We start from the raw sequence: 13,682 nt of genomic DNA, 5'->3' as shown, positions 1-13,682 counted from the left end.
CCAATAGCCGTAGCGCCACTGTCCTGACGTCAGGACAGTGTTCAAATCTGGATCAGTCTGTATCAGATCCGTTGCAGCCCCTTTTTTAGAGATTTGGGTATGGAGGAAAATAGAGAGGGTTGTGTTTTCTGACACTTGGTGAGTTCCCTGGAACACCGGGGACACATATTCATGTATAAAAGACGTACAAAAGTGCATTTTGCATGATAGGTCCCCTTTAACTGAAGTAAAGAATCTGGGTGCGTCCTCCATCACTGCTTACAATAAATATCAAACAAGAAGAAGAAACGATATCTCAGATTTGTTAACGGAACAAAGAAATCAGAAAATAGAACTAAAAGGAAGTGCAAGACAAACACAATAAGGGTACAAATATTTGGCAAAACAACACGTGTTGACAATAATAACAGGAAACAGCATCTTTGAAAAGCAATTTAATTCAGTTTAAAAAAATGTAAAACAGGAAAAAAAAAAAATACAGCAAAATATATTCGTACTACAAAAACATTGGTGATACTTTTCAGAATATGTTCTCTCTCCTTGAAGGCTTGGTGGTTAGCTCAGTGATGCGTTACAGTATTTCTGGTAAATGGACTCAATAATTGCTCATATTTTTTTAATCAAATGCCTGTTGAAGCAGACAGATGGCTTTTACAGCCACTTGGAATACACAATGAGATGCTTCAAAATGGCTGCATTTCCAAAAATACTGGAGTTAAATGACACAAATGGAACTTTCCTTTATAAATAATTGTCTTTTGATGAACACAATATTCAATTAAAAATATCCTTTCTGCTTTCTTTGACGCTTGATGCATTGACAATGAATAAAATAGTGGCTAGCCATGCGTTTGTCTTCCTTTCTGTTGAAATAGTATAAAAATCCACTATATATATAAATATAAATATATACAAAACAGTCGTACCCATCAAAAAGGGGTATGATTGCAAAGTCAGTTTCTACAGAATTGAAATATTTTTTGTGGGGGATTTCTATTACAAGTCAAATTCAAATGTGTATCACAGCACTGAGACAGAATATTAGGAATGCATAGTTTGACTCTGAGTGTGATTCTGTGAGGAGGGAGCAAAGATATCAGAGGTGCAAGCTAAGAGCTGCCGTACCTGTGTGTATTCTCCTGCTGCACATTTAGGCAAAGAGAATAGAAACAACACAAGAGGCCAGAATTAATCAAGGAGAAGACAAATAGAAATTGTGATTCCTGTCACCTCCCCTGGGTTGTTTGAAATGATACAAAAGGAGTGAAACACAGCGAGAATAAAGAGGCAATGAAAAGAAAGAATGAAGTCATAAAAGTGCTGCTGGTGTGTCTTTGCAGGCCTCATTCCAGCGGGGCCCTCAGAAAGACATTGTGGATTTTTGTACCATTCAACAACAAAGGATGGTTAGATTTAAAAACTTTGGATCAAAGTATTTGGCTTCCTGTCTACTCCACTTGCAGCCATTTACCAGGGGCCCTTGACTGGGCCCTTGGGACTGTACTCCACTTGATGGCTCCCACAGTCCCCTGGATTACACCGGCCGTCGCTTCCCCTTTTCCCCGTCTGCCCAGGGGCGCCCGAGACCCCAGGAACACCCTGCTGGCCCACGGGACCTGGGGGGCCAGTCTTACCGTAGCCTTGGGGCCCGGGGACACCTGCAAGAAGGGACATAGAATGATTGACGCACGATGCTCCATAGAGAAAGTTAAAGGAATAGTTTGGGTGATATGCTCATGTCAAACGAGTCATTTAAAGCTTTATCTGTACTTATAACTCACTGTTTTGCACCAATACGATGCAAAAACAAGTAAATAGTTTATCTTATTTATTGGATCAGGTCTAGGTTTATTATCTAGTGGAAAACTATTACAGATATAAAAGCCTAAACAAAATGAGACAATAGATTTGGCAACTTTTAGAGCATTGCAAAGGAATTGGCAGCACTGGGCTCGGTTTGTGGTTGGATCATATTTGAATCAGGTTTGAACACAACATGGCTGCCTTTACTACTTCCTGATCCCTGGTCCAGTGGGGTACATTACCTGGTGCTCCTGGAGGTCCTATGTCTCCCATCTCTCCTACACCCTTATCTCCTTTTACTCCCTCTGGCCCTCGTGGTCCTGCACAAAGACACATGTGGTAGAACGTTTAGAGTTAGCTAATGATGACACCTGTGTCACTGTTATGGCGCTTGAAGGACTGTCGGTATACCGGGGAGTCCTTGTCCTCCTGATCGTCCTTGTCTTCCAATCTGACCCGGGACTCCAGGTGCCCCCTGGCTCCCAGAAACACCTGGAGTACCGTCTTTCCCTGCGGACCCGGGCCGGCCTGGGGAGGCCACCGACTCTGGCATCTGCATGCGAGACAGGTAGTAGGCCATTCTCTCTGGGGAGGGTAAACATGCATTCACAAACAATGAAGTAGCAGTAAATAACAGAGGGGTCCCAGAGGAGACATGGAATAACAACAGTCACATAACAAGGCACACGCCCTCACCATCGAAGATCTTGATGACCTGCTGGCGGATGAAGTTCTTGACTTCATCATAATTGACTACAGCCTGTTTAAGAATTGAGAAAAAAAAGAGAAAAACAAAAGGGTAAACAATAATCAAGGAAGATAATTAAAAACTGCATTATTTACAAGAGCAGATGGAGCTAGTGAGCGCCTCTGGCCCCTGTGACATCCCCTTTACTCACAAACAAGCTGGGTGTTGCATTATTTGGAGAGGATTAACAGTAGAATAGAGTGCTGTGTGTGTGATGAGTCTATCTCACATTGTTTCCTGGTGACCCTTGAGATCCAGGGGTCCCGGGGGAGCCGTCTGAGCCGGAGCTCCCCCTCTCCCCTCTGGGTCCAACGTGGCCCATCATGGGCTGAGCGTCCTTGGTGTGGTACCCTCCCCCGCCGGGGGGTCCGGGTCTCCCTCTCTCCCCTGCTTGACCACTCTGGCCTGCAGCCCCAGCTTCACCCTGTGAGATGGACGGTGATGTTTGAAGTTAAAACACAATCTCTTTCTCCAAACTTAGAGCAGTACCACTACGCTGGATGAGAAGGACACACCTCTGTTAAGGGTCTCAGTGGTTTTATATGAACATTTTATTGAAATTTCAGCATTGTTTCTACTGAAATGTATTTTGTTTGTGTTAATAGCTTCAAGGTCATGTGACCAAGTGACTTCAAATCATATATATCTATATATTTATTATTATTTTCAAATATAACTAACGGGCAACAGAGAATGCCTTTTACCATGCCCTCTTTATTCAACATACTATTCTATGTTGGCTTTTGTGATATTTTTGGACATACTATGACGTTTTTATGGATTTAAAACAATATTTTTGACATATACCTTGCCTTTTTTTTCGACCTACATTTTTTTTATAGTTTCGCCATACTATACTATTTTGTTTATTTCTGATATTTTAGAAATACAGTATGTTGAAAAATCAGAAAAAACTACCAAGTATAGTATGTCGTAAAGTCATGGAACAGTTCTGTATGTGATTAAAAAGTCATGGCATTTCATAAAGAGTCATAGTAGAGTATATTGTGGACTCTAACGCAGCGTCCACACGGCGGCGTGCGTTGAAGCTTGCCGGCGGGCGTGTCTGAAACTCGACGAACAACCAATCACATGAATCTCCCGCCCCGGACACACAAGCACGCGGTTTGGCTTGTACTGGCATATGATTTGATTGGCTGACGCTTCCATCGAAGCTTCAAAAGTTGAACATTGCTCAACTTTTGAAGCGAGCAACGCGAGGCGACGGAAACCACAATGCAGTTCGACAAAGCGTGACGTCACCTCATTCAAAGTGAATGGGAAGAAGCGTTGAAGCTTCAACGCACGCCGCCGTGTGGACGGGCCGTTAGTCACAAAGCAAATTATCGACTTACTCCCTATTTCCTAAGCTAGGCTAACTGTTGATGCTAATATGCTTCATATTTAACAAAGAGACAGTGGTATCACTCGTTTCATCAAACTCTCAGCCACAATTCTTGTCAACTTTTGTATTCTTTGTCACTTTGCTCTTTCTATTTAATTATTCCTCTAACTTTGAGGAGCATAAAAAGACTATCCTCAAGCCTATTCACAGAAGCCTTTCAGACAGCCTTTGGGTACGTCTATATCACTTTCCACACAACAGGAGCCCACAATTGTGCTTGTTAAATACAATTAGGGAAAAAAACTCCTGCTACATTAGCGACAGTGATTTATCAAGGACAAAGCAGCCCATAATGGACGTCTAATGTTTACACGTCACCGACAGACAAGCGGCTCTAGAAATAGAGAGGAGGGAGAAGAATAGAGGAGTCCGTCCTCGTCTCTCTCCTCTTCTGTGCAGCTAAAACCCTGACAATGCCGTCCTGTCAGCGTGACAAATGGCCTCATCTAGCATCTCCCCTCTGGCTTAATAGCATTATCCCAGAGGCAGAGAATAACTTTATCACTGCATCCACCTACAGTACTGGAAGCCGGAGTCTGAGGAGCGATCCAACAGGCTCATAGACCGTTTGGAGAGGGGTGAAAGGAGGTGGGGAGCAAAGAGGGTGTCAGTGGGAGGGTCGGAGGATGGGTGAACTGATGACTGTGTTAAGTGTGGGTGCTTAGTGGGCAGAAATGGAGAGAGTAAGCGTGTTCAGCACCAAGTCTCCTTGAACTAAAGAGAAGAAAAATAGGGGGCATCTTTGTGCATTCAGGTCTACGGAGGTGATACAGTTTGACGACACACACATAAACGACCGCATTATATACTGTACTACCTCGAACCGGCTCTCACCTTTGGACCTGGCTGCCCATTTTCTCCTGGAAGGCCTCCGGATCCCTGTCAAAAAAGAAAGATCCATCAAAGGAAGAAAACAAAAAATGCATATCACCACAACACATTTACATTGATGAAGATAAACACCAGATACTCACATCTTTACCAGCTGCACCATCGCTGCCTGGCTCTCCCTTAGAGACAAAGTTAAAGCAGGAGAAACAAGAGTGAGCTATATTGGCATTGAAGCAGTTCAAATGTGGTTTAATTTCATTTCTGAGGGTCTACATTTGGACTTTTACAGAAGTATAGGGGTACCAACCAAAAGCCCTGGGTGCCCAGGTGGTCCGGGGGCTCCTCCCATCCCTGGAAGACCTCTCTCCCCAGCTTGGCCCTTGTCTCCATTTATACCCTACAGAGGGAAGATGGAGAATTCAAAGTCTAAGATGCTCTTCTTGTTAAACATTCTCTCATACACAACAGTATACAGTGTTTCCCACAGAATTTGATTCTATTTGTGGGGGCACCGCACCCCTCCCCCCCTGGCAAGAAAAGCCAAAGGCCCCTTAACCTATTCGGGTGGCATCCACCCCCCCTCAAATAAGAAAATACATGCGAGTTCATGGCTACTGTAGACAACGTTCTTGTTGCTCTGTGTTGCGTTGTTAATGAGTGAGACACACCGGAGTTGAGGATCTGTGGGGTTTATTCTCCCAAAAATATAATTTACAATTTAGCAGACGCCTTATTCCAAAGCGACTTACAATGACCAATTACAGGGACATTCTCCCTGGAGTAACTGAGGGCTAAGTGCCTTACTCAAGGGCACACTAGTAGTGGTGTTCCAGGAGGGATTTGAACTCGCAACCTTCCGATCATCAGCCCACCTCACTATCCATTAGACCACCAAAATAAAAATGTAAAAAGAAATATATATATATTTTTTCTTTTTTTACGAGATCCATTTGTGGCGGACTATATTTAATTGTGGCGGCCCGCCACAAATTAAATCAATGTATGGGAAACACTGGTATAGCTCATAATGCATCGTTTTCACACAATCTTAAGGCACGTTAATTTCAACTTGTGATTTTTGAAAATTAAGATTGCATATTCTTATTTCTGGTCATCATCCATCATGTTTCAGTATGCGTAGCTTCTGTAATGATTGTCTGTAAGCATAATTAATGTTCACCCAACAAACCTCCAACAAATATTAAGCTAGTAAAAAACAACCCATGTGCCTCTTTGGGAAAGATTCAGCTAATCCATTTCCTGTTTGTTCAAATGTGATGGTCACATGTTTCACTGCATTTCTCTCACCAGTCCTGATGGACCAGGTGAGCCTGGTGGTCCAGCTGCACCTGATGAGCCCTAATGAGTCAAATAAAAATATGTTATTCAAGTTTAACACACCAACTTCCTAGATGCACAATCTAAAGGTTAAAAGGGCAGTGAACTTACAATGTGGCCGGAAGGTCCAGGTCGGCCCGGAGGTCCTGGGGTCCCGGAGTCACCCTAAAAAGGTCACAGATTGACCTTTAGTAATCTCCAGAGTTGCACCGATTATGATTCAATTCTGTTTCTTTGGGCTTGTATAAACAGATTATGGATTTTCATTTGAATCTTTATACAAATAAACTTGGTGTAGTGATAACAAATAGGAATACTCACATCATGTCCTGTCCTGCCTGGTGGTCCAGAGGGGCCTGAAGGTCCAGATTCACCCTGAAGGAATGAGATAGTAATGAAAAGGCGTGAGAGGAATTTACTAGCAGAGACTCAAAACAACGAGGTAGCACACTTGTGTCATGACATCATTATCAGTTTGATAAAACAACTTGGCCTTAATGCACAGGCAGCAGACAGCAATAACAAGTTGTAATACAGAAGAGACATAGCGTGATGGCAAAGCAACGAGCTGTTGGCTCACCTTCTGTCCAGGGAAGCCAGTATGGCCGGTTTTCCCTTTGAATCCCTGAGGGGAGACATCAAAGAGAATTAGATTGGTACAGTATCAAAATTCACAAAGTCGATGCTGGCAAAGAACAGGTAGACGTGTCTTTGAAATCCCAAACACCTGCTCTCGGGTGGAACTCAAACTGAGATACAGAGTCAGAGAAGTCAAATCAAAAGAGAAGTTGACTATACTGTAGCATGTGTCAGTGTCGGAATAAAAAATGGAAAGATACTAATAGAAGATATGAAGCTTAGCCGTTTCAAATGAGGTCACTAGTGACAACGGCCACATTAACAAGACTCACGATTGCACCTTCATGAGTCACCAAGCGCATTTGATTTGGGCGCGGTTGTTAAAACCATATAAAAGTCATGAACGAGTTAATCACACCCGTCTTGACCCGTCTTGAAACTTTTCTATACATATTCAGGATCAATCCAAAATGCAAGTCACAATCTCAAGAGGACAGAAACTCCACCCATCGTTGGCAATCCATCTCTCCATTAAGAGCTTCAGATAGGTTTCCAATGAAAAAGGTTTAGTCATGCAGGCTGATTTCCATAGCAGTTTGTGAAACTCAAGGTGAGCCGTGGCAATGCAATTCTAAAGCATTGGATACAAAGTATGCCTACCGCAATGTATCTTATCAAAACAAGCTGCTGTAGGTGAAACGTACAGAGGGCATTGCTGACGGGAATATTAGGGAGAACACAAGATTTGCATTTATCTCTAAATTATGCAATGTGTAAACATAAATAAGAGTTTGCAAATGGCTCTGAGAGGATGTATTGAAATGCACATTGGTTTAAGATGTTAGCATGATAACATTGGCTGATTAGCCATCAACACAAAGTACAGCTAGGGTTAGGGTTATAATTATTTCGCAGGTATTTGGTATAGAATTAAATAAAACCTGAGCTGATAATGGTGCTTTAGGATAGGTGAAGTGAAAAATGTATAAGTACAAATAATCCTGATGGGGGGCATTCATTTAAAAACAAAATTCCATGGCAATCCATCCAATCGTTTCATGAGGAAATTAACTCAAAACTACAAATGTAAAACTCCTGATTAGAGAAGTCATGCAACGAGCATGGCTAAACTCTCAGTATAAATCATTTAGGAGACTAAATTATGAATTAAAAGCTAACCCTTTTACTGTCTTACTGTCAATGCTTGTTTTCATAACACATATTCCAAAAGGGCACCAAATAATTCATACAGATTGGTAGATAAAATGCATGATTGTCTATATTAAGATCTGGTTTGAACAGCACTTCATGCCTAATTAACAATGTTTTTTGCACTGGATACATCGGGTCATGTAGATGTAAGTGGTGATTCTTACTGGGATTGCTCTCGGTCCTGCTGGGCCTGCAGGGCCTGCCTCTCCCTGACGAAAGAAAAGCCAGCGTCAAAGGTTACATGTATGTATTTAACTAAACCAACTATAGCATGACCTCAGCGTGTCTTTGGATATTCTGCCAGTGTTTAACTTACCCGCAGCCCTGGTTTCCCATCCTTTCCATCCAACCCCTCAATGCCAGGGGGGCCCTTTCATTGAGACAGACAGAGAAGGCGAATGAGAATTCAGGTCATAGATTCTTGGAATTAGTCAAACTTGGATAATATGCAGCATTATAACACACCATGAGCCCAGGGGAGCCTGAAGAGCCTGGAGGTCCAGTTGATCCCTGAGAGCCGTGAGCGCCATCATTTCCCTATGGAAGCAAGGGTTTTCAGTACAACACATAATCATTTTGGAATCAAACATAATGCTTAATATGCTAAGTGTACTCACTTTTTCACCTTTTAGGCCTGAGAGCCCTTCCCTTCCACTTTTGCCAGCAGGACCTGGTCCACCCTAAAAATACACACGGTGGCAAAAAAAGTTACTCCAACTAATCTAAGGGCAAGAAATTGTAATAATAAAAGGTACAACATGTACATACTGGTGGTCCTGGGAAACCTGGTGATCCTTGGAAACCCTTAAAATAAAAAGAGTAACATATGAGTGTGTGTGTAATTTCTTCATAAAGATGACATTTTTCTGTCATGTGTTTTTTATACCGCATCTGCTTTGGGACCGACAGGCCCTGCTGGTCCGTTGTCTCCTTTAATGCCCTGCAGACACAGATAGGATATACATTACTGTTGGTTTATTATAAAGAAGTGTGTGATGATACATGAGGAAGCCAGGCTTTAAATATTGCTGTGCACAATTTATGATGAAACACTGACCGTTGGGCCAGCTTGTCCTTGGTACCCGGGTACACCAGGAGGGCCCTGCAGAGGTGAAGGTAATGTTAGCCACTAACACTAGCTCAGATTCATTGTGCAGTATATATTATTGACGGTGTAATGGCTTACTGATTCTCCTTTCTGACCAGAGCTTCCGGGGCTCCCACGTTCGGCCTTCATTCCCTGACAAATACATATGGACAGTAAATCACTGTAACCACCTGTCCATTCATTAAAGATGTCAGGTCGCTGTCAATCACATCCTTCTTTTATAATGAGGAAGGTGAGAGCAACTTACAGGAAGTCCAGGCGGTCCCATGCTTCCTGGATAGCCAGATATCCCAGAAGCACCCTGAGCGAGAGATCATATAATACAAATTAAATAAAGAAATCTACATGTTATGATTTCAGGCGGATTGATTGGCAGATATTTACCTGTTCGCCCTTCATCCCTTGCAGGCCTGATGACCCTGACTCACCCGACTGTCCCTGAGAATGATTGGAGTGAGGAATGATTAGAAAATGAGGTAGAGGATATGTATGATGTGATACTGTATGTATGTTATCCAGCCAAGGACAAGGCAGGTCAATATCAAAGAGAGGAAAAAGCTATTCCTATCATTAATTCACCGACAGACATTATTGAATGTTTATTTTAAAACACAGTTATTATAGCTACGGCCAATTTCCAACGCCAGTACCTAAAAGTGTCTTTACAAAAAGAAATACAAACCATGTTAAGAAATAACGCAGTACATTTTGTGTGCAATGTTATAAGAACAGCATGAACATTTTTTTACAATGTTTGGTTAGTAGGCAGCACGTTCAATATGTTAGCTCCTTTTGTTCTTTTCCAATAAGTTATACAACATTGTTTCCCTCCTCTCTTCCAGAAGTCATTTATCACTTTAAGACATCGAACAAACAACGGAAATATATGGGGGTTATTGTCATACTGCAAACTTTACCTCTGCAATGAATAACATGTCAAATTCTGAGAAAACACTGCATGTTTGTATCCATTAATATGCATGTGTGAGTGTTCTGTGTAGCCTAGCAACAGCTGCTGTACTGTATGTGGAAGACAGATGAATGCTAGAAGAAAAATAAAACATTTTTATTTTTGAAATTAATAAATAGAATATCAGTAGGTGCTTTCTTTAAAGTGGTGGCATGGGAGAATGATAATAAGCTGTTAAACTAACTTTGTTTTAATAAGAATTACCCCTTAAGAATACATTTAAAAAAAGAAAATTGTAAGAATTTCCTAGTGAGAGTGATTGCTGAGGGTTGTAATCTCGAGAAAGTAATTAGTGATTGATCGTACTGAGGAGACACTAATTAGCATCTCATCAGTGAATATGAGTGATACATGCACAAACAGCATAAACAGATTCACCACTGCACACAGCGGAGGCTAACACCTGCTATAAAGTGCTACTATGCCGCGAATTGATTCCATGCAGCGCTCGCACGGCTCCTTCATTTAGCATCTCTCTTCTGCGAAAACAATAAATCTGTATGAGGAGGAGGAAGGGGAGGGCTCTGTCTGCACGGCAGTCCCACTCTCCATCACTTAGACGGCGGAATAATTGAACAACTGGAGAAAGAGACGACCAAATCGTTTCCTCATCTGAAATAACTTTCATCCAGAGCCACGGAGAGGCAGGGAGAGATGGCAAAGATGGCATAATCAAGGGCTGATTGATTTAAAAGATCAAGAAGCACAAAAGAAAGCAAAAAGAAGATTTGATTAAGATGCTAACTGATAAAACTTCCACACATTTTCTTTTACTTGCATAGAAGTGTTTTTGTTTCTTTCTTCTCAAATAGAATGATCTTCTTCCATCACAGATTAAAGAATAGAGCGGATATGGATGAAACATTTTTTTTAAGTGTGAGTAAAACTTACAGGTGTACCAGGTGGGCCCTGGGGACCTTGGAAACCAACAGGTCCCTGTTGACAGAAAACAAAGAATTGGCAAAGAAATGTCATCATCTTAGAGCAGGTTTAAAGTCTCTGAAATGCAGTAATTACTACAAATATTGCAATGGAGACGGCGTGTTGATCAGAATTTAAGATGCTAGTAATGTTGGGTCATTGTATGGTACATCATTTCCAGCAGAGGGCTCTGTGAAATCATGAAAAATGGCAAACACAAACTCTTCTCAATTTTAAATCTGAAGCTTTGAGACAAATCCCAGCGGTGCTGTCCTAAAACGTTCAAAAGAAAGAAAGAAATGGAATTGAAAATCTTCCCTGACAGAAGCACTGGCTCACTTAGACAGTGATTAGAATGCACTTTATAGTTCTCCAACGTCTTTGGTCTATAATAGTTTTCAGAGTGACAAAAAAAGAAAAGCCTTCAAAGTACTGGAACTGTAGACCTACCTCACATTAGAGGAATATCTTAGAATAAGAATCCACCTCCACTGCTCTGTAGTGTTGCCATTAAGAGGATGGTGTGTTTTGAATTAAACCATGGGAAAATACTCAGCTTTCTCTCCTATAAATAAGCTCTATGGGAGTCATGTTGCTGGAATGTATAGATAAGAGGCATTCCATTGCTTAATCTCACCATGAGTCCTGGTACTCCAGCTGAGCCTCGCTCTCCTGGTATACCCTTTAGTTCAGATAAAGAAAGAAAAATGCTCATTTTCAAATGCATACAAAGGCAAACACAAATACACTCATGTAAATCTAAAAGTATGTTTGCATCAGACTCACTGGCTGTCCTCTAATTCCTTCTGGTCCGGCTGATCCTGGAATTCCGGGTGATCCTGATCTGTCGTACTAAAGGGTAGAGACATAAATAAGTTAAGAAAAGTGCACATTTGTTTCAGTGAATGTCCTCAGAATGTGATAAAAAGACTACTAACTGACCGATGGTTGTGTTCCCTGGTCTCTTTGTAGTCTCTGCAAACACTGGAAACACACAAGAGAATCAGAGTAGTGCCTCAGAGCTGGAGCTACATGCTCTCAGATGGATAACTACATGCAAGCAATGCAAGTTACAATACAAATTAAGGTATGGAAATGTATATCCATAAAAGCATAACAACACATAAAGTAACACATATATTAGTGATGCTTTAATATGACTCTGGAAACGAGGAATCTTCATGTCTCACCTTGTCACAGCTGTCCAATGGGGTTACACCAGGCTTACCCTGGTCTGTTGAATCTTCCTTGACACCGTTTGGGCCTGGCACTCCAGATCCTTGGGAACAGTTCCCTCCACAGCCCTCCTGCGTTGAACACGGATAGACACATACATTCATATATATACAGTATATACACACATGCCCAAAAACTGGCATGGCAAAGAGAAAGCAAAGTCAATGGATACGATAAACGCAAATTCACCAAAATATATATTTGTTACTCTCGCACTTACATCACCAGTATCTCCACTGTCTTGAGGCAGCCGTTGTGATGCAATATATCCTGACTAGAGCAGGGGCAGGGAAACAAATAACAATTACTATTTGTTTATTGCATCAAATAGAATAGTTAAGGTAAACCTTTTTAATCAAAATCAAATCTTTGATCATCTACAAATGCAATAAATATTTCCCAATGTTCTTACATCAAATAAAGTTCAAAGACAGCTTTGTGATTAATCAGTTTCTTTGAAGACTTTACTACTTCCACAATGACAAACTTTTTTCCAATTGTATGTAACTCATGTGGCGGTCTGTTATTAGCAATGACATTTCTTTTGAGTTCCCGTACAGTTGAGTGATTCATGCTTATTCAAACCAGGATATACCTGTGCATTCATATGGAGGAAAAACAGCTATACGATATTTGTGTTGCAATTTTATACATTTCGCTTTTTTTAAAGTTCCAAAGATACTGTTACAAAGAGTCACAACCTTTCTTAGCGACATGTCCTTGTAGGACCATCTCATTTAGTAATCAGGACAAAATAAAGCACTGAAGATGCAGAATAGGCCTTTTTCAAATTTGAACTTGTAGTAGTAGGAAAAGCACAGGTGTGTATATAATGAAATGATTAATAGCTGAATTCTGTTTGATGGTATGGTATGATTCATGCTCGCTCACGGTCAATCTGAGACTGTTGAAAAGGACGGAGCCATCATTAGTGTTAATATTAAAAATCTCTGCTTTTCATACCATAACTATATGAAATGTCTGCTTTGAAAAAGGTATTTTTGAGGACATTTAACCCCTCATTCAGGAGGCTGTACAGTTCTGAAACTCCTTGCTTCTCTGTGTCAACAATACAAATAATTGTAATGGTTAAAGGTGGGGTAGGTAAGTTTGAGAAACCGGCTCGAGATACACTTTTTGTTATATTCCATGGAAAGCTCTTAACATCCCGATAGCAATGAATATCTTAAGTGCTTTGACAAAAAATCCATAAAGAAATGTCATCTGTGGAAGCCGTAGTACTGTAAAAAGCACGACCAATCATTTTAGCCGGCCCGGCTAAAATAACTGGATGGCCTACCTGCCTGTCAGCCTTCCATCTGTGCACAAACTTTTCTTGTGCCCTCATTGGTCATGTGCGCGTTTGTGTGTGTTGGAGGAGGGGCTCTGTAAGGAAGTGGCAGATTTTTTCCGGTTGTGTATTTTCAAATTCTAGCGCACTTTAGCTGGTTTCTCCAAAATTACATACCCCACCTTTAAATTGTATAAATCCTGGTCTTTATTTTTCATGATAACCTGAAAATCACATTTT

The 13,682-nt window shown here is 41.2% G+C and overlaps 1 protein-coding gene across 3 annotated transcripts in view; it reads right to left on the bottom strand.

The window, feature by feature from the left end:
• Window positions 1-419: 419 nt before the first annotated feature.
• col16a1 (collagen, type XVI, alpha 1) overlaps window positions 420-13,682 on the bottom strand; it is a 63,029-nt gene continuing 49,766 nt past the window's right edge. For all 3 annotated transcript variants that reach the window (XM_034124812.1, XM_034124814.1, XM_034124813.1), the window contains 28 exons: window positions 12,372-12,425; window positions 12,106-12,222; window positions 11,858-11,899; window positions 11,702-11,767; window positions 11,553-11,597; window positions 10,886-10,930; window positions 9,409-9,462; window positions 9,272-9,325; window positions 9,103-9,156; window positions 8,974-9,018; window positions 8,803-8,856; window positions 8,685-8,720; window positions 8,534-8,596; window positions 8,382-8,453; window positions 8,233-8,286; window positions 8,081-8,125; window positions 6,706-6,750; window positions 6,447-6,500; window positions 6,237-6,290; window positions 6,096-6,146; window positions 5,095-5,184; window positions 4,931-4,966; window positions 4,791-4,835; window positions 2,781-2,975; window positions 2,500-2,563; window positions 2,215-2,388; window positions 2,046-2,123; window positions 420-1,658 (listed from right to left, as the gene is read on the bottom strand). In XM_034124812.1, the coding sequence (XP_033980703.1) occupies window positions 1,468-1,658; window positions 2,046-2,123; window positions 2,215-2,388; window positions 2,500-2,563; window positions 2,781-2,975; window positions 4,791-4,835; window positions 4,931-4,966; window positions 5,095-5,184; window positions 6,096-6,146; window positions 6,237-6,290; window positions 6,447-6,500; window positions 6,706-6,750; window positions 8,081-8,125; window positions 8,233-8,286; window positions 8,382-8,453; window positions 8,534-8,596; window positions 8,685-8,720; window positions 8,803-8,856; window positions 8,974-9,018; window positions 9,103-9,156; window positions 9,272-9,325; window positions 9,409-9,462; window positions 10,886-10,930; window positions 11,553-11,597; window positions 11,702-11,767; window positions 11,858-11,899; window positions 12,106-12,222; window positions 12,372-12,425 (1,977 nt within the window). In that variant the 3' untranslated portion in view covers window positions 420-1,467. The remainder of the gene's footprint in view (window positions 1,659-2,045; window positions 2,124-2,214; window positions 2,389-2,499; window positions 2,564-2,780; window positions 2,976-4,790; window positions 4,836-4,930; window positions 4,967-5,094; window positions 5,185-6,095; window positions 6,147-6,236; window positions 6,291-6,446; window positions 6,501-6,705; window positions 6,751-8,080; window positions 8,126-8,232; window positions 8,287-8,381; window positions 8,454-8,533; window positions 8,597-8,684; window positions 8,721-8,802; window positions 8,857-8,973; window positions 9,019-9,102; window positions 9,157-9,271; window positions 9,326-9,408; window positions 9,463-10,885; window positions 10,931-11,552; window positions 11,598-11,701; window positions 11,768-11,857; window positions 11,900-12,105; window positions 12,223-12,371; window positions 12,426-13,682) is intronic.

This window comes from Trematomus bernacchii, unplaced genomic scaffold (genome assembly GCF_902827165.1).
Source record: "Trematomus bernacchii unplaced genomic scaffold, fTreBer1.1, whole genome shotgun sequence".
NCBI lineage: Eukaryota > Metazoa > Chordata > Actinopteri > Perciformes > Nototheniidae > Trematomus > Trematomus bernacchii.
This window is presented reverse-complemented; position numbering and strand designations above follow the sequence as displayed.